Raw genomic sequence first — 26503 nt, 5'->3', positions numbered from 1 at the left:
ACCATAAACTGGATCCTCTGTTGAACAGGTAGCCAGGGAAGGGGGCTAGCGAGCCTGATGCAGACTTGTGTTCAGGAATCTTTAGCAGGAGGTGAGCCGCCACATTTTGTACCACCTGCAATCTTCTGACCACATATTGGTAAGCCTGGGCGCAGTACAGGGAGTGGCACTCCGCAGAGTGCCACGGAGTTTAAAAAAGCTCTGATGGACTCTGCTCCCCCCAGTCCCACAGATTTTTTTTTTAAAGGGTAAAAAATAACACCTTCTTTCTTGTGTCTGTGGGCCACCCTTCTCATCGCCGCGGTGTCTCCTCTTTGCCGCCGTCCTGTTCTTTGTCGCCGGTCGCAACCCGCTACGTTTTATGTCGGAGGAGGACAGCGGCAACGAGGAGACACCGCGGCACACTACTCCACTCCGCCATGGAGTAGGAGTTTTGCCTCCCACTTCGCGTTTCCAGCGCAGCACGGAGTTGGTAAAATTCCGCAAACTCTGCTGGCGGAGCGGAGTATGCCGTCGGGGTTACATATTGGGGACTTCCACGATAGAGAGAGTTGCCATAATCTAAACTCAACCGAATTAGTGCCTGGACTGCAGGTCTCCAAAATGAGAACGGTAGGAACTCTAATATTTCTCTAAAATATTAGACTGTGAATACCAAAATGAGTAAGTGCCTTCTATGAATACCAAAATGGTAGTAAGTTTAGGATTTTGTCTTAAGTTAGTTCTGTGAATCAGGCCCAGAAATTGCATAGTAAACCATGTAATCATTTTTCCTTGACGCAATGTTTGCTTTTCCTTTGCCACATACATAGGTCAAACATGCAGCATAACTTGGCCAATCATTGCTAAATATTATCAGTGTTCCTGATTTTAGTCAGGGAACCTTCATTAACTGTGTATTTTTAGACAATTGGATTCCTTTTAGGGTTATAGAGGTATGAATTTGCTCCTTTTTTCAGGTATTTGATGTAGCACCACCATAGCGCCGCGAAGCAGCAGTGTTTAGCGAGGACGCATGTTTGGGGCATCTTGGGCTCAGACATAACATGCTGTGTGTTGTCTAATGCAAGTGAAATCAGGGCAGCAGACTGCACAGTTGAATTTTGCAATACATTATGTATATTTACACATTTTAATTACTGAATTTTATACACGAGGAGCTAAAGCAGACACCACAAAAATTTAACATGTACTCAGCAACTTTGCAAAGGTTGTGAAGTTGTATGCCCTGCAACATTTACAGCACTTTATAGCACTTTATTTCCTTGTTTAACACAAAAATGGTTTAGCATGAGATAAACTTCACAAAAAACAACTACTGTTCTTGCCATTTACAATACTGTTGAGAATATAAAAGTTCCCCAAACAATAAGTTTGCAGAAAAAGTCTGAATGCATTTTTCCTCCTTGGCTAAGTCTGGTTACTGTGAACATGATCCCTGTGTGTGCTGAAGCTTATCTAGCAAATTATAGAAAATCCTTCAATGACTTAAGGCAAAGAAATACCAAGAAACTTTGGGAAATGCAAAAATCAGGAACTTCTCAAATCTTTGCCAGGGAAAATTATTTACAGGACCTTAAATATTACTTGTCTGGAATCCTACAATTGTTTGGTCAAGTGAGAAAGCAGTCATTAGAACCCAGGTCTCCAAGCACCAAAGTCAGCACCCACAGCACACCAGAGCACACCACAGCAAACCAGAGCACACCACAGCACACCACAACACACCAGAGCACACCACAACACACCAGAGCACACCAGAGTACACCACAGCACACAACAGCACACCACAGCACACCACAGCACACCACAACACACCAGAGCACACCACAACACACCAGAGCACACCACAACACACCAGAGCACACCAGAGTACACCACAGCACACAACAGTACACCACAGCACACCACAGCACACCACAACACACCAGAGCACACCAGAGCACACCACAACACACCAGAGCACACCAGAGTACAGCACACAACAGCACACCACAGCACACCACAACACACCAGAGCACACCACAGCACACCACAACACACCAGAGCACACCACAACACACCAGAGCACACCAGAGCACACAACAGCACACCACAGCACACCAGAGCACACCACAGCACACCAGAGCACACCACAGCACACCACAACACACCAGAGCACACCACAACACACCAGAGCACACCAGCGTACACAACAGCACACCACAGCACACCACAACACACCAGAGCACACCACAACACACCAGAGCACACTACAACACACCAGAGCACACCACAGCACACCAGAGCACACCAGAGCACACCAGAGCACACCAGAGCACACCACAACACACCAGAGCACACCACAACACACCAGAGCACACCAGAGTACACCACAGCACACAACAGCACACCACAGCACACCAGAGCACACCACAGCACACCCAGCACACCACAGTACACCACAACACACCAGAGCACACCACAACACAACAGAGCACACTACAACACACCAGAGCACACCACAGCACACCAGAACACACCAGAGCACACCACAGCACGCCAAAGAACACCACAGCACACCACAACACACCACAGCACACCACAGCACACTACAGCACACCACAGCACACCACAACACACCAGAGCACACCACAACACACCAGAGCACACCAGAGTACACAACAGCACACCACAGCACACCACAGCACACCACAACACACCAGAGCACACCAGAGCACACCACAACACACCAGAGCACACCAGAGTACACCACAGCACACAACAGCACACCACAGCACACCACAACACACCAGAGCACACCACAGCACACCACAACACACCAGAGCACACCACAACCCACCAGAGCACACCAGAGTACACCACAGCACACAACAGCACACCACAGCACACCAGAGCACACCACAGCACACCACAACACACCAGAGCACACCAGAGTACACCACAGCACACCACAGCACACCACAACACACCAGAGCACACCACAACACACCAGAGCACACTACAACACACCAGAGCACACCACAGCACACCACAACACACCAGAGCACACCACAACACACCAGAGCACACCAGAGTACACCACAGTACACAACAGCACACCACAGCACACCAGAGCACACCACAGCACACCCAGCACACCACAGCACACCACAACACACCAGAGCACACCACAACACACCAGAGCACACTACAACACACCAGAGCACACCACAGCACACCAGAACACACCAGAGCACACCACAGCACGCCAAAGCACACCACAGCACACCACAACACACCACAGCACACCACAGCACACTACAGCACACCACAGCACACCACAACACACCAGAGCACACCACAACACACCAGAGCACACCACAGCACACCACAGCACACCACAGCACACCACAGCACACCACAATACACCAGAGCACACCACAGCACAGCACGGCACAGCACACCACAGCACACCAGAGCACACCAGAGCACACCACAACACACCAGAGCAAACCACAGCACACCAGAACACACCAGAGCACACCACAGCACACCACAGCACACCAGAGCACACCACAGCACACCAGAACACACCAGAGCATACCACAGCACACCAGAGCACACCACAGCACACCAGAGCACACCAGAGCATACCACAGCACACTAGAGCACACCACTGCACACCAGAGCACACCACAGCACACCAGAGCACACCACAGCACACCACAGCACACCAGAGCACACCACAGCACACCACAGCACAGCACGGCACAGCATACCACAGCATACCAGAGCACACCAGAGCATGTCTCCTTAGTGCTTTGGGTAGACCAGCACCTGGGGAAGTAATCCTAGTGCAGGGGTTAAGACAGGCCTAGAAATGAGTCTATGGTTCTAGGTGGACTGATGGTTCGCAGTGGTGGCGTGTGACTTTGTGTACGTTTTGGGATAGGTAATAGCGGTCTGTACCCCTCTCTATCAAGCTCAAAGAGTACACCCTACTCGGAGTGTTAGCATGAGTAAGGAAGGAATTGTCCTTTTTTTAACAATGGCAATATAGTATGTGACCTAGCTTATGTAATATGTGGACAGCACTCTGATGGATAATGTGAAGCAGGTCATTATTAACCAGCAGAAGGGTGAGTAGCTTCCTTTCTCTGGATTGTAGGTCCTAGTGAGGCCTTCACATAGAATGATGTCTACATGACTTGAGTACAACAAAGACCAGCCGCTGCTTTCTATCCTTTGATGCGCCCTGAAGCTTCTCGAGAGGATAGGAGGGCTACTAACTCCTGCGTTGCTTTTCTTTCTACAGACGCTGGGTATTTAAGGAACCGGCGTAGAGGTCTACACATCTTTCTGAAAACCTCCTGCGGACTCCTGACAGCCCTGAGTCTGGTTGGGACAGGCCTGCTGCTGCTCTGGAAGAAGAAGGCAAGTCGAGGTTGGTGTAGGGTTTGGTAACAACCTCACCTGGAGCACCACTTACTACCAGTAGAGCACTGTTAGCGTATTCATGCAGCAGGGTGTTAGCTGGTGGGTGTGTCCTTGACGTCCTCCCTTCTACTAATCAAGTCTTCCTTCCCTCTAATCCATCTTGGTGGTCAGCAAGACATCAACACAAGCCTACATCTGAGAACTCTGGGTCACGATGGTGAGTACCCATCCATGACACATTACGCTCCCTTTTAGGACTCTCTGGTCCCAAGAGTGAGTACCACCCCATTACACATTACGCTCCCTATGAGGATTCTGAGTCCAAAGAGTGAGGACCAGACGATAACACATTGCACATTGCGCTTACTTTGAGGGTTAAGAGTCCAGAGAGTGAGAAACAGACATTACACTCCCTCTAAGTCCACAGACTGAGGACCAGTCCGCTACACATTACGCTCCCTATGAGGATTCTGAGTCCAAAGAGTGGGGGCAAGATAATGATACCTTACACTTACTTTGAGGGTTCTAAGTCCAAAGACTGAGGACCAGACCATTACACATTACGGTCCGTCTGAGGACTCAGGGTCCACAGAGTGAGGATCAGTACATGACATATAACATTCCATTAGAGGACTCTCGGTCCCAGCAGGCCCATTACATATTACCCTCTCTGTGAGGGACCGCAGTCCAAAGAGTGATGACCAGCCCATGACATAGTTTGTTCCAGATGAGGCTCTGGGTCCCAATGGTGATGATCAGCCCATCACACAATATTTTCCTTTTGAGGACTTTTGGGTTCCAAGATTGAGGCCCAGCTCATGCTCGGACTAAGACTGTACCAGCCCTTAAACTTTGGAATATCCTCGGCAGCCAAGGTGTTCCAAAACGCAAAGAGAGAGACTCTGTCAGGCTTCTAAGGAGTGCTAAACATAAGTGACAATATCCTTATCTTCTCAACCACGTTGGATGATTACCACCGCCAACTAAGAGTCATGCTGCAAAGGCTCACAGAGTTTGGACTCACCCTCCACCGACAGACGTGCTCCTTTTTTGAGGCATACATTTAGTTCTTTGGCTATGTCTTCTCCAAAGACAGACTCTGTGTTGACCCCCCTGTCACGCCTTCAAAGGATGGGATAAGGCTCAAATGATAGAGAAGGCTTTTATTAAGTTGTACAAAGAATACGAGCAATGGTTCTTGGGTATTCAGGCAGTTCTTCCGGGCCGGCTGCCCCTGCATCCTCGTCACACCCCCCTAAAACAGTCATACTGTCAGTGGTTCATGCCCAACTTGGCCACCCTTTTGGAACCTCTAGGCACCTTAACAAAGGACATCTTAGATAGGACTTGGACAACACAAGCAAACAGGGCACACTTGCGGATAAAGAACGCACTCCTTAGGGATTCCACAATTTAAAACTTCAACACAAGACACAACACTGAGCTCATCCTGGACGCCAGCCCAGTGGGGTTGGGGGGTGCTTTGACTCAATTAAAAAGAACAAAGGCATAGAGAATGGGTACCCTTTCGGGTGTTAATGGATACCAAAATCGGCTGTGCCTAAATAGAGAGAAGCCTTGGCTATCTGATGGGGTTTCCGCCACCTCTACCTTTTTGGGAGAGACTTCCGAGTAGTGATGGATCACAAGCCGCTTATACCATTGTTTGCTGAAACATTTCAACACCCTTTGCCATGGATAGAACATTGAGCCTTCCAACTCCAGCACTAAAACTTCACTGTGATCTACAGACTGGGGATCAATCAGCAGACAGATTATTTGTCCATGGCCCCTGAACCGTCAAACGGGAGAGGAGGAAAGAGGATAAACAAGCGGATCCTTCGTCAGACTGGTGGTGCAGAGAGCATGTCCAAAAGCAACAATACCGGAAGAGATCCAAACAGCGAGAAGAGCGAATGGATGTCTGCATACAGGAAGCTATACAGGCGATGAAATAGCACCAATGGAAGAGATTCTTTGAAGATGCCAAGACGTGGGATCAACCAGAAAACCTGGTCATGACACCGATCTAGAGGAACCGACACAAACTCAGTGCTTCTGAGAGTGGCCCGCTGCCAGATGACGCCTCATCGTAGTGTCCCAGACGCTGTGGGATCAAAACATAGAGCTCACAAACCAAGGAGCAGCAAAGACAGATACCAAGACTGAGGGGCAAGCGATGGTGTCCAGGGATGGACAGTGCAGTTGGTTAGCGAGAAGAGAATGTGTGACCCATACCAGATAGCAAGTGGTGGAGTCCTGTCCAGTTATGGCAGGAGAATTGGGCCTAACACCATGGACCAATGTAAGCATGGACTTTGGGAGTTTCCCGGATGGATGACACTACTTATGATGGAGGATACTTCCAGATATCCGGTGATTGAACTGACTCGCTCCACGGCGTTCCACAAGGTGTGCCTCTTACTAGAGTAAACATCTGCGATGGGCTGCCATCCCTAATAAAAACTGACAATGGACCCCATTTTAAGGGCTCAAGTTGGGGTCACTCGGCATCCGCACATAAACATACAATGACTGTAACACAGAAATAGTGAATGTAGCATACAACCAGTAACTACTGGTAAAGAGAAAATACCTCCTACGCCACCCTAACCACTGTAGGGAAATCACGCAGGGAGCTAGGACCTTATCAGCAGGACCTATGGAAGGAAAACCTATCACCTCCTACGCCACCCTAAACTCTGTAGGGAAATCACGCAGGGAGCTAGGACCTTATCAGCAGGACCTATGGAAGGAAAACCTATCACCTCCTACGCCACCCTAATCTCTGTAGGGAAATCACGCAGGGAGCTAGGACCTTATCATCAGGACCTATGGAAGGAAAACCTATCACCTAAGCAAGTCACATTTAGCAAAGGGAAGGAAACCTAAAATAATCACCTAGGCAAGTAACATTTAGCAAAGGCAATAAAACATCAACATTCCTCTAAGCAGGTCACTTTTAGCAAAGGGAAATAAAAGAACAAGGCATTACCTAAGCAGGTCACTTTTAGCAAAGGTAATGACACAAACAATCCTCTAAGCAGGTCACTTTTAGCAAAGGGGATAAAAACATAAAGAATTACCTAAGCAGGTCACTTTTAGCAAAGGTAAAAACAAACATTCCTCTAAGCAGGTCACTTTTAGCAAAGGGGAATAAAAGAACAAAGAATTACCTAAGCAGGTCACTTTTAGCAAAGGTAATAACAAACAAGAATTGCACATGAAACATTAAAACACATTCAGAGGTGCAGGTAGAACATTTGCGCAGAAATCAAATTAGCACGTGAATCATAAATTGCGCAGGGTGCACATTGCACAACATTAGAAAGGTCCCTCAGGCCAACTGGCCTCGAAAGGGGCTGAATGCCCTGAGTCTCAATGTCAGGGAAGGCTGCGCAGGCAGCACAGCACACAAAAGCCTAAACGTAGCAACTGTCCACTAAGTGCTGGACAGTTGTGAATAGCAGGTAGGCAAACGTTGGAGCCAGGTGGGCTCAAGAACAATGGTGGGGAGACACAGCGTGGGAGCCTCGGGGCTGCAACCAACTAACTGCCTGTGTCCCCCTAGAGCCTCTCAGGGCTCGCTAAGCAAAATAGGCAACGTAGAGCTTCTGCGCTCTAAAACAATTAAAATGCCCCCTCGAGCCTCGGGGCTCGTAAATCAAATGGGCCGACACCAGGGGGAGCGACCCGCTGCCAAGTGGGGCCGCTCTATCACCCCTTGGTCCCTTCACAACGATGGAGTCCCTCCCGGGGGGACTCAGACACAGATACTGCCCCCAGAGCCTCAGGCGGCTCGACAACAAATGCGGGGCTGAGAGCCTCTCGGGGCTCTGTAAAGAAATGCGGCAGGCGTTGGAGCGGCCCTCTGCCAACCGGGGCCGCTCGAAGGATTATGAGAACCCGCCCCCGCACTCACCGGGACTTCACTGGTGCTGCGGGGGGCGGGAAGCACTGCCGGCTCACCTCTTCAGTAGCGCGGGGCTTCCTCTTCTCACGGGAGCCTCGGGGACACGCGCTGGCCGCTTCCTGCTTTCCGGCGATCTCCTCCTCCCCCGCGATGACGCGGAAGGGGCTCGGCCGGCTGGGCCAATCCCAGCGCGGCCTGGGCCTGAAGGCGGGTGCTGCTTCCTCCGGGCTGCGGCGGTGATTCCCCGGGCAAATGCGGCGTGGGCAGCCGCTCAAATTCAATGAAACGGGGCAATGCCGGGTGGGCACCGGCCTCAAATAAAAATAGAAAGCGAGGTAGGCACTCGCTCGGCCTGGCAAAGCGCTCCAAAGCGCTAGAATCAAAATAAAGCGCACCCAGCGCTTAGGGGGAAAATAAAGCGCTCATCAGCGCTAGGAGTAAAAGGAAAAGCGCTCCACAGCGCTAGTGGGCAAATAAGCGCTCCCCAGCGCTAAGAGCAAAGCAAAGGCTCCAGCAGGGTCTGGAGGCAGGCAGGGGGGCAAGGCAGGGCCAGAGCCAGCACACTGGGTCTCCAGGCAGGGAGACAAGCCAAGTGGCGGTCCTCCTGGCCCCAGCAGCAGCAACAGCCCCCTCTGGCAAGGATCCACAAGTAGAACAATTTCTGTGGGGACACAGCCCCATATTTATACAGAGAATTCCTTTGTTAGGAGGTGCAGGGTGGGGGGAAACCAGTTGCAGCTGGCTTGGGAGTACCCTTGATGGCCCAACCACCCCTTTCATTCACTGGGGAGGCTTGGGTCATTAGACAAACCACAGGGGGGCGGAGCCAGCATTGTGTGGGGAAAAACCCAGCCCATCCAGGACACAGATCTACTCCTCCCACACATCACTCATGCTGATCTCACACTCACCACCGGGCAGACCCATCCAGACTTCCTGGAGCCTGGCATGCCAGCCAGCTCCAGCCAATCACGCTCCACTATCCTCACTGCACACATACATCAATGTCCAGAAGTAGCACTTCCCTTCTAGACACATACAAGCCGCACATACCATTGCGCAGCATTCATTCTCACGAGTTCATACATACTAAACTCGAGCCTGCACTCCCCACACATCAGGAAAAAACATGGACACACACATTCTCCATGCATTCCTATGGGAGGGCAGGCCAGCCATACTACACGCACGCACTTTCACTCTGGGACACAGGGAAAAAGTGCGCCAAGACCCAAAAGTCACTACACAGGGTCACAAATAAAGGCAAAAAGATTAGGGGTGAACCTGCCCTAAGGCCCAAGTCTAACACGACCCCCTTCCAGCCAAAACGCAGGGCAGACCGATCACCACCGTGATGGGCTTCCCTGCTTGGGGCGATAAAACAAGGACGCGGGCCCACAACTGCAGGGACACCCTCCTGTTTTACGCCACGGTGAACCCCTAGGGTTCCTTCTAAAACTACTGTAGGGACTAACTGGGGTACCCCACTGATACTCTCCAGCTGCCCTCGGCCAGGACCAGGCCCTAGGCCATCCAGGTACCACTGGATCCTGCCTACTCACAAAGTGGGGGGTAGTAACCCCTGGCACATAATAGCCATGCTCCACTCTTCCTGTCTGCAAGACAGGGCTAGACTTCCACTGGTTCTCCAACCTAGGGTCTACAACCTCAGGCGGACCAGGAGTCTCAGGGAAGGCTCTCCTCCCCTTACCTCTTCTCCTAGGGTTCCTCCTCCTCCTGCGAGGGGTCCCCTCTAAACAACATTCTCCCAACCTAGGGTTTAACCCCTCAGGTGGCACCGGGGTCAGAGGTGGGCTCTCCCACCCTCTGCACCCCCTTCCAGAGTCCTGCTCCCTCCCAACCGGGGCGGTACTTCTGGAGAAAGAACTGGTCAGGACACTGATTACAGTAGTCCCACCCTTCAGGTCAGGCGGGTCCTGAACCTGGCCATCCAACCTCTGGTCTAAAACCTTCGGTGGAACCAATGCCTGGCACTCCAGGACTTCTGGGGACTCACATCCTATCCCCAAATCACTCCTTTCACTGGACTTCTGTACTCTCCCTCATGGAGCGGTACTGCCAGACTCTAGAGCCGTGGAAGCTCCGCTTACAGATGCTCCAGGTCCTCTACCCACTAGGAGATCTCCCTCAAGTGAACTAACAGGCAAGTCTAGGTTCCCTTCCTGGTGTTCCCTAAAGAAACCATCCAGGCTCTGTGACAGGGCTTCGGGCATCTGGGGACTCTCAGTCACACACTCACTCCCGCTCCACTGAGACAGGCAGTCAGCCCCTACACCCTTCTCACTAACCAAGGACCTAGCTGGGCTACTCTCACCCTCCTCCACCACACTGGGCTGGAAGACACCTGACCCACTATTGTTGGAATCACTCACTAGTGACTCAAAAGAACCTTTCGCACTGTCCCAACGCTCGGCTTCCTCTGCGAGGGTGTCTGGATCAGTCAACCCATATTCCAACAGGTGTTGGCGCAACCCTGGCACACAACAACTGAGCAACTGCTCTCTGATAAACATATCGAACAATATGTCCCAATCACATTTCGTGGGCTCCCGTACCCAATCACACAGGGCTCCACAACAGTCATCCTCAAAGTCTACCCAAGACTGATGAGACGGTTTCCTAAGGTTCCTAAACCTCAACCTATTCTCCTCCTCTGGGGAAACAGGAACCATACTCGGGGAACTGGGAGTGGGACTGTCCACACTAATATTTAAAAAGCTGCCACCACTGGACTCCACCCTCCCTGGGGAATCCAGACAATTACAATTACACTCAGGGGATAACCTACTCTCCCTGAACAAGGCCCTCTCTTCCTTCCTATCCAACCACTCCTCTGGGGACAGGGAAAGGGATGGGGCGCTGGTACTGACACTGGACCCAGCAAGGGACTCCCTATCTATGGGGTCCTCACTATCTGCTGACATCCATCCACTGTCATCATCATACAACTCACATTCTTCATCAGAATCTTCAGGGCTCCCCACAGACTCACCACCCTCATGGCGTGCGGCCCGGGCCCTCTCTCTCTCACTGTACTCAAGATCCCACTGACCCTTTTGCCATTGGATCAGGCTGTCCCTAAGCTGGGACTGAGTATCCAACTCACTCACCTCCATGCCTCCCTCTTCACAGAATCTGACCAGCTCTGACCTACTGTACCTAAAAAGACAACAGAGATCAAAAACAGGCTCCATTTTGGCGGACGTTCTCAAGAAGAGTTTGACACAGGGAACCTGGGGGTCTGAGCTTACACAGGAGTACACAATTACAAAATTCAGCAAGATTCCTATCTCAGAACTTGCACTCCACTGTCCAGCGTAACACACACTCATTCACACACAACCCTCCCCTCGGACTGGTAAGGCAGTTTCTACCACCCCTGATTATCTCAACCTGACCACTAGCGACACAGGTACCAAACTCTGGGAGCAGGGCGGGGAACAAGGTACTGGACAAAATACAAATGACACCTTTCAGGAGAAGCAAAACTGAACTTCCCTAAAAAACAATAATCCCCAAAATGTGGTTATCTAAAATTGCAGAGTTTTGAAGTGTGGCCTGTCGCCACTGTGGTACAACGCAAACGCAAGTCCAATCCGCACCGCTAGCCACCAATGTTAGAAACGGGACCTCCGGCTGGCCAAGGCTTGCGCCAAGGTCAGTCAGGGATCACCATTTCTAAGTCAGGGCAAGGGAGTCACACACCAAGATAACCCCCGCTCACCCTCTAGGTAACGTGGCGCGAGCAGCAAGGCTAATCTCGGAGGCGATGTGTAAAGCGTTTGCGCGCGCACCCCAGCGACAACAACCAAAGGCCCACCACAAAGGAAACTCCACACAAGGTTATATCAAAAATAGCCTTTGTATTATAATAATAAGAACACATTAGACAACACACACACTTTACAATGTGCCAACAGGCACGGGCAAGATTTACAAGGGATTATGTACAGGACAGGGCCACCTGGACCACTGTCAGGGGTATGCACTTGTTAGAAATAATACTTGTAGGTATAACACTTTAGCACATAAACATACAATGACTGTAACACAGAAATAGTGAATGTAGCATACAACCAGTAACTACTGGTAAAGAGAAAATACCTCCTACGCCACCCTAACCACTGTAGGGAAATCACGCAGGGAGCTAGGACCTTATCAGCAGGACCTATGGAAGGAAAACCTATCACCTCCTACGCCACCCTAAACTCTGTAGGGAAATCACGCAGGGAGCTAGGACCTTATCAGCAGGACCTATGGAAGGAAAACCTATCACCTCCTACGCCACCCTAATCTCTGTAGGGAAATCACGCAGGGAGCTAGGACCTTATCATCAGGACCTATGGAAGGAAAACCTATCACCTAAGCAAGTCACATTTAGCAAAGGGAAGGAAACCTAAAATAATCACCTAGGCAAGTAACATTTAGCAAAGGCAATAAAACATCAACATTCCTCTAAGCAGGTCACTTTTAGCAAAGGGAAATAAAAGAACAAGGCATTGCCTAAGCAGGTCACTTTTAGCAAAGGTAATGACACAAACAATCCTCTAAGCAGGTCACTTTTAGCAAAGGGGATAAAAACATAAAGAATTACCTAAGCAGGTCACTTTTAGCAAAGGTAAAAACAAACATTCCTCTAAGCAGGTCACTTTTAGCAAAGGGGAATAAAAGAACAAAGAATTACCTAAGCAGGTCACTTTTAGCAAAGGTAATAACAAACAAGAATTGCACATGAAACATTAAAACACATTCAGAGGTGCAGGTAGAACATTTGCGCAGAAATCAAATTAGCACGTGAATCATAAATTGCGCAGGGTGCACATGGCACAACATTAGAAAGGTCCCTCAGGCCAACTGGCCTCGAAAGGGGCTGAATGCCCTGAGTCTCAATGTCAGGGAAGGCTGAGCAGGCAGCACAGCACACAAAAGCCTAAACGTAGCAACTGTCCACTAAGTGCTGGACAGTTGTGAATAGCAGGTAGGCAAACGTTGGAGCCAGGTGGGCTCAAGAACAATGGTGGGGAGACACAGCGTGGGAGCCTCGGGGCTGCAACCAACTAACTGCCTGTGTCCCCCTAGAGCCTCTCAGGGCTCGCTAAGCAAAATAGGCAACGTAGAGCTTCTGCGCTCTAAAACAATTAAAATGCCCCCTCGAGCCTCGGGGCTCGTAAATCAAATGGGCCGACACCAGGGGGAGCGACCCGCTGCCAAGTGGGGCCGCTCTATCACCCCTTGGTCCCTTCACAACGATGGAGTCCCTCCCGGGGGGACTCAGACACAGATACTGCCCCCAGAGCCTCAGGCGGCTCGACAACAAATGCGGGGCTGAGAGCCTCTCGGGGCTCTGTAAAGAAATGCGGCAGGCGTTGGAGCGGCCCTCTGCCAACCGGGGCCGCTCGAAGGATTATGAGAACCCGCCCCCGCACTCACCGGGACTTCACTGGTGCTGCGGGGGGCGGGAAGCACTGCCGGCTCACCTCTTCAGTAGCGCGGGGCTTCCTCTTCTCACGGGAGCCTCAGGGACACGCGCTGGCCGCTTCCTGCTTTCCGGCGATCTCCTCCTCCCCCGCGATGACGCGGAAGGGGCTCGGCCGGCTGGGCCAATCCCAGCGCGGCCTGGGCCTGAAGGCGGGTGCTGCTTCCTCCGGGCTGCGGCGGTGATTCCCCGGGCAAATGCGGCGTGGGCAGCCGCTCAAATTCAATGAAACGGGGCAATGCCGGGTGGGCACCGGCCTCAAATAAAAATAGAAAGCGAGGTAGGCACTCGCTCGGCCTGGCAAAGCGCTCCAAAGCGCTAGAATCAAAATAAAGCGCACCCAGCGCTTAGGGGGAAAATAAAGCGCTCATCAGCGCTAGGAGTAAAAGGAAAAGCGCTCCACAGCGCTAGTGGGCAAATAAGCGCTCCCCAGCGCTAAGAGCAAAGCAAAGGCTCCAGCAGGGTCTGGAGGCAGGCAGGGGGGCAAGGCAGGGCCAGAGCCAGCACACTGGGTCTCCAGGCAGGGAGACAAGCCAAGTGGCGGTCCTCCTGGCCCCAGCAGCAGCAACAGCCCCCTCTGGCAAGGATCCACAAGTAGAACAATTTCTGTGGGGACACAGCCCCATATTTATACAGAGAATTCCTTTGTTAGGAGGTGCAGGGTGGGGGGAAACCAGTTGCAGCTGGCTTGGGAGTACCCTTGATGGCCCAACCACCCCTTTCATTCACTGGGGAGGCTTGGGTCATTAGACAAACCACAGGGGGGCGGAGCCAGCATTGTGTGGGGAAAAACCCAGCCCATCCAGGACACAGATCTACTCCTCCCACACATCACTCATGCTGATCTCACACTCACCACCGGGCAGACCCATCCAGACTTCCTGGAGCCTGGCATGCCAGCCAGCTCCAGCCAATCACGCTCCACTATCCTCACTGCACACATACATCAATGTCCAGAAGTAGCACTTCCCTTCTAGACACATACAAGCCGCACATACCATTGCGCAGCATTCATTCTCACGAGTTCATACATACTAAACTCGAGCCTGCACTCCCCACACATCAGGAACTAACATGGACACACACATTCTCCATGCATTCCTATGGGAGGGCAGGCCAGCCATACTACACGCACGCACTTTCACTCTGGGACACAGGGAAAAAGTGCGCCAAGACCCAAAAGTCACTACACAGGGTCACAAATAAAGGCAAAAAGATTAGGGGTGAACCTGCCCTAAGGCCCAAGTCTAACACAGAGCATAAACTATTGCGCTAGCCCAGTGCGACGAGCGAAGATACCCAGGTGCATGAAGGAGATCATGCCATTATCAGAGACTGAAGCCCAGGTAGAAGTTCCAGGAGAGACCCTAGATCATCCAGGACTTAAGAGGCAACATGGTGACCACTGGCGGAAACCAGAAGGTGCCACCAAACAACTCCTGGCTCATGAAAGTTCCACTCCATGAACCCCAACAGGACAAATTAGAGGAAGTCCCCATGGACAGTCTGAGGGTGAGCTTGTGTCCGGCGACCATGGTGCCATCTTCAAGAGGGGGGGCTCACTCACCAACGCGGGAGCAGATCTAGGGATCCACTGGGCCTCTACTGGCTGAGAGTCAGCGTTGCACACACCCCAAGGTTGGGCACAGCCACAGGGTGCAATAAACAGGATGTGGGCCACTCATGGCCACTCCTTTGACAGTTACCAGGGAGTTGTGTGTCATTGACCAGACTGGATCTGAGGTGTGGCCCCTGCTGCTACAGGTTCCGGCGGCGCCACAGTGGTCAGTAACTGCCTGCCTTCTGCAGCCATTGGGCCTGTGTGCCTGTGCACTCTCCAGGGTGGGAAGCACTACAGTGCTGACCTCTTGTCTCACCAAGGACAGACATTCATTAATCCGGAGGTTATCGGTTGTGGTATGTCAGCTCCTGATAGGGAGGTGGAGACGGGGGCTTGCGGCTGGCCACAAGAATAACTCAGGTCCCTGGCCAGGCACTGTGTTGTATTGATTGCTCATGCCACAGCATGGCTCCGGTCCCTCACCAGGCACTGTATTGTATTGTATTGATTGCTCGTACCACAGCATGGCTCAGGTCCCTGGCCAGGCACTATATTGTATTGTATTGATTGCTCGTACCACAGCATGGCTCAGGTCTTTGGACAGACATTCATAAATCCAGAGGTTATCGGTTGTCGTATGTCACCTCCTGATAGGGAAGTGGAGATGGGGGTTTGCTGCTGGTCAGGCACTGTATTGTATTGATTGCTTGTGCCACAACATGGCTCAGGTCCCTCACCAGGCACTGTATTGTATTGTATTGATTGCTCGTACCACAGCATAGCTCCGGTCCCTCACCAGGCACTGTATTGTATTGATTGCTCATGCCACAGCGGGGCTCAGGTCTTTGGACAGACATTCATAAATCTAGAGGTTATCGGTTGTCGTATGTCACCTCCTGATAGGGAAGTGGAGATGGGGGTTTGCTGCTGGCCAGGCACTGTATTGTATTGTATTGATTGCTTGTGTCACAACATGGCTCAGGTCCCTCACCAGGCACTGTATTGTATTGTATTGATTGCTCATGCCACAGCATGGCTCAGGTCTTTGGACAGACATTCATAAATCCAGAGGTTATCGGTTGTGGTATGTCACCTCCGGATAGGGAAGTGGAGATGGGGGTTTGCTGCTGGCCAGGCACTGTATTGTATTGTATTGATTGCTTGTGTCACAACATGGCTCAGGTCCGTCACCAGGCACTGTATTGTGTTGTATTGATTGCTCGTACCACAGCATGGCTCAGGTCCTTGACCAGGTAGCGCAGAGTGTACGGTTGGTGGTTAGTAGCCAGACGCCCTTCAGTAGTACATTTTAATCTATTCAGAGACCGACAGTGTGACGTTTGCAAATGCTAAAATTCATTGATTCATGTATTCTTTGCGCATTCATCAAATTATAGTTCATTACGCACAGCGTAACCTCTCATGCTATGTATTTCTTTCTTGTTTGTTTCCAAACAGGGGTACCCCACCTGGTCCAGTGTAAGAGCCCGCCATGCAGCCCACCAGGACGCAAGCCAGGCAGATGGAAGGCGGGAGGAGGCAGTCTCGGGGCTCAGCTCCGCGGATCCCACCTACACGGTGAGTGTCGCCGGCAGCAGCCGTAGTGTCGCAGGTTCAGGCCACAGCGACTGTCCGCCATCAGTGGTCGGTGGCTTACACCGAGCCGAAGGTGAATGCAACCATTTGCACCACTCTGGAACTTGCTGAAAAAGGAAAGATGAAAAGTGACTTGGGTCCACAGATGTGAACACTGTTTTTGGGCACTTTCTATTGCTGTCTCCTCTGCACCCCTGTCTACCGCCTTGGCCTAATCTGTGAATGTAAGAGTACCAGGCCCCACACTTATAGCAGGAATCCCCAAATGTGTGTCTGCAAGAAGCAGCCCTGGGGGTCGGTCCCAGAGTCCAGTCCATAGAGGTGGGCTGGGGTCAGAGAAAGTATCTCTGGCTCACCTTGGCAGCTTGGCCTGAGCCTGGGGAAAACCTCAGTGAAAGAAGGTGGTTACTGTGCAAAATAGAAAGAAAAAATAGTGACACTGTCAACACTGACTCTAAATAAAAGGATAACAATTGCAACAACAAAATTAAAGCAAGCAATAGCAAAAACAGGTATGGGGCAATGAGAAAACACTGCTTGAGTGCCTAAATATCCCTTTTCCAATTTGGCTACAATCAGGTTATTATAATGCAAAAATGTTCAAAAGAGACTCCAAACTGTCTGTGATGGGGTAAGAGGCCCACAATACTTTACTTACTGTGTAAAGGGCATGAAAAGGTACATCAAGAAAGACACTTCCCCTACTAATGTCCTGTTCCAAAAAATAGTATTCATAGAATATATATTTCTTCATATTATGACATGCGATGAAATGACAAGCGAGGCGCTGATCTACAGTGAAACTGTAGTCCACAAGGAAGTGTTTATGAGGAAATGGAATGAGAGTTGAATGATACACAAACCGGGTGTTGTTATCGGAACAAGTCACTGCAGGTTCCCACACAGTGGCAAGGGTGCTCAGCAGCTTGTGAACTACATTGACGACGGCTGCTGGTGGGTCATGATACGTTTCGGCGTCACCATGAGAGTGGCACCCAGAAGCCAGTGCCCGAAGAGTAGGGTCTCGGGCCTACTACGCGTTCTGAAGCAGACCGGTAGCCTGGGAGCCGAGTGAGCTTAAGAACCATGATTACGCAATTTGACTGGAAGTAACCTATTTGTTAGTCCTTTTAAGGTTGGATGCAGAGTGTTAGACCCGGGGGTCTTCTTCAGGTCCCTGGAGCAAGCACAGATCCAGCTTCTCCAGAAGGTGGTGCCACGCCGGCTGATGGACAATGACGAAGGAGCCAAAAACTGAAGCTTTGGAAAAGACGAACATACCTCCTTTGCATTTCATATGTACTAATATTTTCTCTGACAGAGTTAAGATGTTTTTGATGGTGGATCCACAACAAACCGAATAAATAAGTCCTGTGGTCTCTGTCACAAGTAGAAGATTGGATTTTTGATTTACAATAAAGTCAACTGATCTGGCAGCAATAAGCAGGTGCCAAGTGGGCACTCAGTAGCATCTATAGTAGCAGGTGGAGAAGCTAGCGGGGGGGTCCTGCAGAAGAAGTGTCTAAAGAGGATTCGCAAATTGCATTTTCCCGCAAGTTCTTGGTGAGTTTTAAAAGTTATATTTGCAGAGAGTTGTTCGAAGGAAGGAAGATTGGAGAGTATTTAGGGTGACTCGTCAGGTGTAGTTAGGACTATATTCGAGTAATTACAATCACAATGATAACTGAAGGGCATCATTTATATATTAAGAAGATATAATTTGTTGCAAAGGGGACATAATATAACTTGTTTGTAAAGGCCACGTTCACCCCTTGGCCATCTGGATTGGAAAAACAGAAGAACAGAAGTTTATAGTTCCCATAATCCATGGCATTCCATTCATCCATCAGGGTAGGATGCATGGCTGAGTGTACCAACTAAAATGAGAACCTCTGCCCATGATGTCAATGCAGGAAGAGTCGTGGAAAATGAACAAGCAAATGCGGTACAGAGATATGGCACTATACACATTGGAAGAATCTGAGTGGCTCCTTTGAGAAATGTATGAATTTTAGTTGTAACCAAGAGCCAGATTCCAGCTCAAACTGGAGGTCCGCAGAGATATGCCAGGACTGGAGAGCGGTGGATCATGGCATCTGTCGCTCAGTGGACCTTCAAGTCTGTAAATCAGCCGCGTTGATGGCCAAGCTGTGAGCTTTCGAGTAATCCAAGGTTGCAACCAAGAACCAGATTCCAGCCCAAACTGGAGGTCCGCAGAGATATGACAAGACCCGAGAGCCATGGAACATGGCGTGGAGTCTCCAGTCTGTAAACCAGGCCCTTGTTGATGGCCGAGCAGCGGGCACTTGTGTAATCCAGCCAGACTACCATGACCATCTGGAAATACTTCACGAATATTCAAAGGGGGGTTTTGATTCGACATTTGTAAGCACAGCCCCCGAAGCTAAGCTGGCACTTTTTGCCAATACATCAATCAGGGTGCTGCTATCAAAGTTGCTGATGTATCTGATCTTAAGACATTCTTTGAGAACACAAAATGTGCTAGAAAACAATTGGTAAAACATCTGACTCAAAGCTGACAATTGTGGACACCTCCAAGAGAGGTTCCAGTCACATTGTTGGCTCAGGACAGCATCATACTAAAAACTTCTAATGATAACTAGCCAACCTCAGCTCTGATTGGCTCTCATCTGTTTTGACGAGAGGAATGTCTTTTAGAAATATTTTGAACTAAGTTCACCACCCCAGCCCTGGGAAGGCAGTTTGGTGACTGAGGATTCTGCCTGAGTCCTAGCATGATGGTTCATGATTGTCTTAGGTCTACGTACAAGTCTCCTCAACCCCCTACTGTGTAGCACACAGCAGGAGTATCCGAGCAATGGAGGAGGCATGGTACCCTCAGGTGTGCTTAGATCCTAGGGTTAAGCTATAATTGTTAAGTATGTTTGTAGCACACCATGTTTGTAAATGATCTCAGGAAATATATGGGTTTTAAGGCTACAGGAATTATATTATATGATCAGGTATCTTGAATGGGTCAATTATGCTGATTAGTTAAAGGTCAAAGGGGTCACCTTCTGAGTGGAGCACTAACAGGTGATGGTGCTGTTAGATCCTGAATTGAACCCCGGCGGAGTGCGGCAAGTACAAGGACAACACCTGTATCCAAGTCCTTTTCTTATGACTCTGGATTCCCAGCAGGTGCATGGCTATCATTAGTGCAGTAGGTGCAGTGGCACCAGGGACACAGCCTTGTTAAGGTCCCACTGCACCGTAGTAATGGATGTCTTTTATTGTGCAGTATTGTGGGGGGGGGGGGGGGGGGGGGGTAGGACAAGCCTTTTTTTAGCCGCCATACTGCCTACTGCCCCCTTGCTAAGGCGGTGATTCCCACATGGTCAGTGTTTAGTCTGTGGACTGCTCTTTGCCCATTTAACCTTGAGTCTACCTTGCTAGTCTTGTCATCACACACTCCCCTGCCCCCTCCTCCTCTTAGACCAGTGTAGCATCACGCTCTTTTGCTTTTGTTGACTCTTTATTCCAGGCCTTGGAACATAACTCCGCGGACACCTACGACATCATCGAACGAGAGGCTGAAATGCAGCCGTCGGCCAGCGTGCAGTCGGGTCCGGTGAGTACTTGTGGTCAAGCGGGACATGCAATGGGGACATTAATGAAGCCACTCACAGAGCAGGGAACATGCAATGCCTTGAAAATACCAGCTAAGAGCACCTTGGATGCACGGTCCACAAAAGGAAGTTGTGTCACCAAAATAACCTATGTAAGTTCTTTCAGGTGGTGACTGGAGAACGGATGGGTCGTGTCAAGGGCACTAGGGATAAGAACCAGCAAGCAGGGGCGGCTCCTCCACTAGGGCGGAGGAGCGTCGCCCCACTGCTCTCTCGCCATGCCAGAAGAAGAAACATAAAATGGTAATAACTACCATTTTATGTTTCTGCTTCTCGCACTGCGAGAAAGCAGAAGTGTTTGGTTGGGTAGGTGGGCGGGTCTGCTCTAGTGCAAGGGAGGAGTGGTGTGCCCACTGCTGAGGACGCTGACTGTTTGGTCAGCCCTCTGGGGCTGCCCTAACCAGTCATGCGCACCCTATAGTTCTCCATGCAGGCCGCAATGCAGCCTACATGGAGAACATGGCCTCTCTGTAAGCCCCTTCCTAGGCGGCGGCCCAACCAATCACAACGATGCACTGGAGAGTTGTGATTGGCTTAGTGGAGGGAGGCTGCCTGCTTCCTTGAGATGCGGTACCCGGCTGGTGAAAAGGTAGGTTTAATTTTGTTTTTAATTATTAATTAAATTAACACCCACCTCGCACGACTCCCACGCCCCACGAGACATGCGAGCCGCAACTGCCAGCAAGACACTCGATTGGTAGTTTGGACTAACGTCTATGTGCTCTCAACTTCTGGTGACATCACGCCTGATTTTCATGATGCACGGGTGCTGGTTACGCAGTGCCGGGCGGCACGCCACCTCTCCTGACAAGAATTGTACTTCTGAATATCGAGCCCCAGAATAGAGTAGTACAAGAATATCGAGGGACAAAATATCGAAAGTTAGCCGTCAGTGATGGGGCGACTCCTGCAGCTTCAGTCTCACTTATCTTCTCTTGGGCGACCTGTGTCCCACAACAGGCCACTCTCCGGCTTTGTCATAGGAAGTCTATCCAGCCCTTCCTTCTTTGAACTTTGTTGAACGCGGATATGTTTAGAGCTTCCAGTTCTCTTCCCCTCCTTGCAGAAATCATTGGTCTTTTCTCGTCCATGACAGACCGTAGAGTAAATTGGTATGCCATTCTGAACGCATCGCCTAGGTGTCGATCTTTCAATAACACTCGATCACCTCTGTGAATGTCCACGTCTGTAGCTCGAGCAGTGCCTAATATATATAAAAAAAAAAACTAACCATGACACTTCTACAAGAGTGTCAATTTGGACTATTCAAGGGGGAAACATGGTTTACAACGCGGGGATTACATCACAATGCCATTACATTGCGGTTTTTACAAAGTAAGTCGTTACAACGACTTGTCACCCACAGCTGTCAGAATAGCTGGGGCGGCTAGTATTCGTCATTTTTGGTGTATAAATAATTATTAAACAACTGTTTCTGAGCTCAGTTTAAAATTAAACAAATAGTGCCACCATGTGGTGGACTGTCAGACGTAACGGGGCTGACAATTAAGTGCTGGTGCGGAGCACCGGAAACCACTGGTTCAAATTAAGCACTGACCCAAGCTCTATCACTGTTCAGCTTCAGTCTTTTTTGGCTGAGTTTGCGATTGGAATCTTAAAAAGCACCACCCTGGAGAGTTCAGTAACGTGTTTCGCAGAGTTCTTCCGAACAGTGCTGTGGCTTGCAGACTTTCTCTCGTGCAATATGGGGTGTTTCTGTAGGCTCGCAGGAAGTTGTGCAACACCCGCTGAATGTTGTGTCCATGGTCTGTGGGGTCTTTAAAGTCTTGTTCAGCGTACACATGAAGCCGTCCACTTCTCCGGTGGCTGGAGCAGGCTGGGTGTGATCTTGTGGTGTCTAATGTTCAGTTCTTGCATAGAAACACCTAACTCTGACCCTTAAAAGGGGGGGCCATTGCCTGGTTTGGTGAGAGTAGGGAGTCCATACACTGCAACATTTTCTCCATTTTCGGTGGACCTGGTCAAATGCTCTGGATTCTACTAACTCTCCACTAGATATTCTGAGTAGGTGTCAATGATTACTGGGATCGTTGTACATCGGGTAAACAGCAAAAACATCAGCACTAATTTTGGTTCACTGTTCGGCTTCTTCAGTTATCATCAGATGTAAGAAACTGTATTATTTGGGGTGGCCGACTGCCTGCTTCGAGGAATAATCTCTTGTCAAGGTGAACCATTAAAGTCACTAAATTACCATGAGCTCAGCCCCCTAGTATCAATGGCACACAGCAGACAGGCTAACTTACAGCAATGGGGAAAGTATTTATACGCGTGCGCGTATCAAGAGAGGGAGACAGGACTAGAAAGCTAGTCCGAGTCCCCGTAGTTTATATGTGTTATCAAAAGAGACTAGCTTAAATATGACCAATATTGTTAGGACTCTGATTAGATTTGTCATGGGCACCTCGTTGGTGAGTTCATGAAGCCCTCACCCCCCAACCTGGTTGGTGGCATGCTTCATCATCGGGCCCACCCAGTGACACCTAATGTGTCCCGGGTGTGCTGCGACGCCTGATTACAGCGGAGCTGGTATTTTACTGAGAGTGCAGTGTGAGGTGTAAAATGAAGTGTGAGTTAAAACGGCTTGGCGAGGGTCCCAGTACCCGAGGGTAAATTAAATTTTAATAAATGGACCCCCGTCAGCGGTTAAAATAAGGCTTGGGGATGTTTAAGGGAGGCGAGTTACTACCTCCTACATCCATCAGTTGGTCGACATGTTTCAGCCAGTGCCTTAAACTAAATCTGGCTTTCCTCAGGGCCTTTTTAAAATAGAGTGTAGTGCAGGTTAAAAAGGAGTGTAATCCAGGCTATGTGTTACACTCACTAAGGTGTTTCTCTAAGTGTGAGAGGGGGGATTCCCTTCTCATATATGCCTGTCCCGACAACATTGAAGACATAGACAAAACATGTAAGAAGAGGAGAGTCAAATAGGCGTCTTCGCCACATAGTCATATACATAGAATGCCGAATCTACAGTGCTCAGTGGGTAGACTACAGTCGGAAAAAGTGTAATGGCACTGGTGGTACCATTATTGTGATTATGGCAAAGAATTGGGGGTGGTGTCGCTAAAACACGGGTATCACACATATGCATGAGATACAAAGTGTGATGGGGCGTAAGTAAACACTCTTATGCTTAGATTTTGCAGCCAATGCTTCCAGGAGTGAAGCGGTAAGGGGTTGACCCTGTAGGGAAATAATGTTGGCCACTGGGAGTTAGAGACCTGTAAGGAGAAAAAAAGCGCTTACCCAGAGATTGTTGCTTGGAGGTTGTTATACTCACAGCTTTTCTGGTCAGAGCCTGCCTTGTACCTGTTGCACCGTCCTCGTACTCCGGTAGAAAGAGCTGGAGTTTCTTGTTCGTTTTTATATGCTTGCTAATTGGATTAACTATCTGCACCTGTAGCTGGGAGTAAGAGTAGAAAGACTACCCCGGGTGTGTTCCTAGCTGTCTGCTCATGGGCGGTGGAAAGACACTAGTCTCTAGCACATGCGCGGTGCTGCTTGTGTCTATTTCTTCAGCACCAAAATGGTAATAGATTAAAAACGCCCAAAAATAAAAAATCCCGTACCATATTAGAAAAATACGACACAAATAATGACTGAGTTATGAAATTTTAAAGATTTAAGTAGAAATAGCACCAAAAATTGCTAGGCACCAATGATACTCTATGGTCACGTTAGACCGGGACCTACACGTAATTTCAGGCTGACCGGGTCAGATACACCAACCAGGCTCGTCCAATTCAAAGATTTTACCTTATGACTTAGTGATTTTAGCAGATTATGGGGTAGGGCCTCACATCAATGTTTGTGTTAAAACAAGGCCCAGTGATGCATTTTCAATTGTTCACCACCTTTGCACTGGTGCACAAACTTACATTACTTACATTTGGATCATGACTTTCGTGACCCACCAAAAATCGGCTCGCAACTCACCAGAGGGTCCCGGCCCACAGTTTGGGAAATACTACAATAAGGGTAATAGGTCCCAGGCAGGAGCCTTAATGGGGATATTGTGTCTTTTGATAGAGACTTTTAATGGGGTATTCTGTCCTGGACTGAATGTCTTGAGATATTGTGTCCTGGGCTGGTGGCCCTAATTGGGGTGCTGTATCCCGGGCAGGTGTTTTAACTGGAGGACTGCATCCTGGGCAGGAGCCTTAACTAAAAGACTGTTGTCTGAGACCAGGGCTTTACCTGGAGTATTGTGTCCTGGGCTAAAGGTTTTAACTGGTGTATTTGGTCCTGATGTGATTCTTGGTGGAAACAGTTGATCTGCAGAGTTCTTAAAGCATTCCCCCACGCCGTTGGCCTGCAGACTGTATGTCATGAAGAAGTTGTAGGTCATGCAAGGCTGCTCCCACATCCCTCCCATGTGCGAGGAGATGAAATTCCTTTCTTTGTCGAAAATTACTGCCCTAGGAATTCTGACTAATTAAACTATACCTAGAAGTGCCCTTGCAGCTACCTTTCGAGTGTCGCTCCTCAGAGGTAAAGGATATGGGTACATAGTGGCAGGATCCTTCACTATTGAGATGTACATGTTTTATTTGCATGTTCAAAGCTGCAAAGTACCAGGCGAGTGTTTTTAAAACCAGTATTTATCACATTTAATATTCACTCCGCTCAGGATGCACGTTCTCTGGTTTTGTCACCCCCGAATGAAATGGTTTGTTTTAAGGTATACCAATTTTTTAGAACATTTTTGCCTATTTACTAGAATTTTGTCTAACAGTAGTACCCTGGTTTTGTTTTAATATCTACTGGTTGGCTATTTAATAGTTTCATGTATTCATTGCATCATTTGCACATTACTTAGTATGTATATAAGAAATTTTATTGGCCGGTCATGTGATTGTTTTACGTATCATAGCTTATTTGCACATTTCACACTATGTTTAATATCATGTTATAGTAATGTATAAGGACGGAATGTTGTACTGTATGCAATGTCTGTCTTTTTAAATTGTCGGTGTGTTTTTGGGACCTCCGTCGGAGTTCCCAAACAAAATAAACAAATTGAATTGAATTGAATACTTGTTGTTGATACGGGGGTGGGTTGGTCAAAGGGACCAACAATGACAATATTTGACCTCTCAAATGGCACACCTGCTACAGGTAATGGCACCAATTTGCTGTGGTCTTACCTCCTGACTTACCACTCCCTTGGCAAGCTGAACAAGTACTGAAGAACACCTCTTTGTCTCAGTGAATTCCTGACCAATCAAAAACAAAGGTTGACCTGTCCTGGGTTTTCTTGATGCCCAAGCGTCTGGCTAACGTGACTTCATGTGCAAGTGACAATGAGAAACTCCTGTGCACTCAAGGAACTACTTGCTCTTGCTAGTTCTTGGCACAGGATTCACGGGCTCAGTTCATAGCAGTTGAGTTCACCTTCCCAAGCACTCCCTTGGCAACCGGACCGTGGGCTTTCTTCTAACATCCAACAAGTGTAGGTCACTCGACTTGTGCCTGACAGAGTTCCTCCCAGGAGAATCCTTCAATCCAAGGGGATGCACCCTCCTCGCCGTCTGGAGCATAAACGCCATACCCTATGACTTCTCTGACTCCACCCTGGCCCGCAAACTACCCTTTTCTGTCCTTGCGAATCAGGGGTGATCTCTGTCTCGTCCTGAGATTGAGGTGCAGCCTGTGCCTTGATAAGCTTATTTGCTGTGGTCCAAAGCCACCTAGGTCTAGGACCCTGGTGCAATCAGATTATTGTCTAAAATGCATCCAACACCTGTTTCCCTTGTACCTGGACATCGTTGATGGCCCTTTTGTCGTTGATCTCTGCCTGAACCCTAGCAAGAGGGTACTTATGTTGTCACCAGTGACCACTC

General features: G+C 49.5%; 1 protein-coding gene across 1 annotated transcript in view; it reads left to right on the top strand.

Moving 5' to 3' along the window:
* The window catches only part of NFAM1 (NFAT activating protein with ITAM motif 1), a 47274-nt gene that overhangs the window by 7975 nt on the left and 12796 nt on the right, over nucleotides 1-26503 (top strand). The window contains exons 3-5 of the mRNA XM_078669766.1: nucleotides 4298-4416; nucleotides 16849-16968; nucleotides 20492-20578. Coding sequence (XP_078525892.1) covers nucleotides 4298-4416; nucleotides 16849-16968; nucleotides 20492-20578 — 326 coding nt within the window. The remainder of the gene's footprint in view (nucleotides 1-4297; nucleotides 4417-16848; nucleotides 16969-20491; nucleotides 20579-26503) is intronic.

This window comes from Lissotriton helveticus, chromosome 12 (genome assembly GCF_964261635.1).
Source record: "Lissotriton helveticus chromosome 12, aLisHel1.1, whole genome shotgun sequence".
Classification (NCBI taxonomy): Eukaryota; Metazoa; Chordata; class Amphibia; order Caudata; family Salamandridae; genus Lissotriton; species Lissotriton helveticus.
Note: the sequence above shows the minus strand (reverse complement) of the source record. Positions and strands in the feature narration are given on the sequence as shown.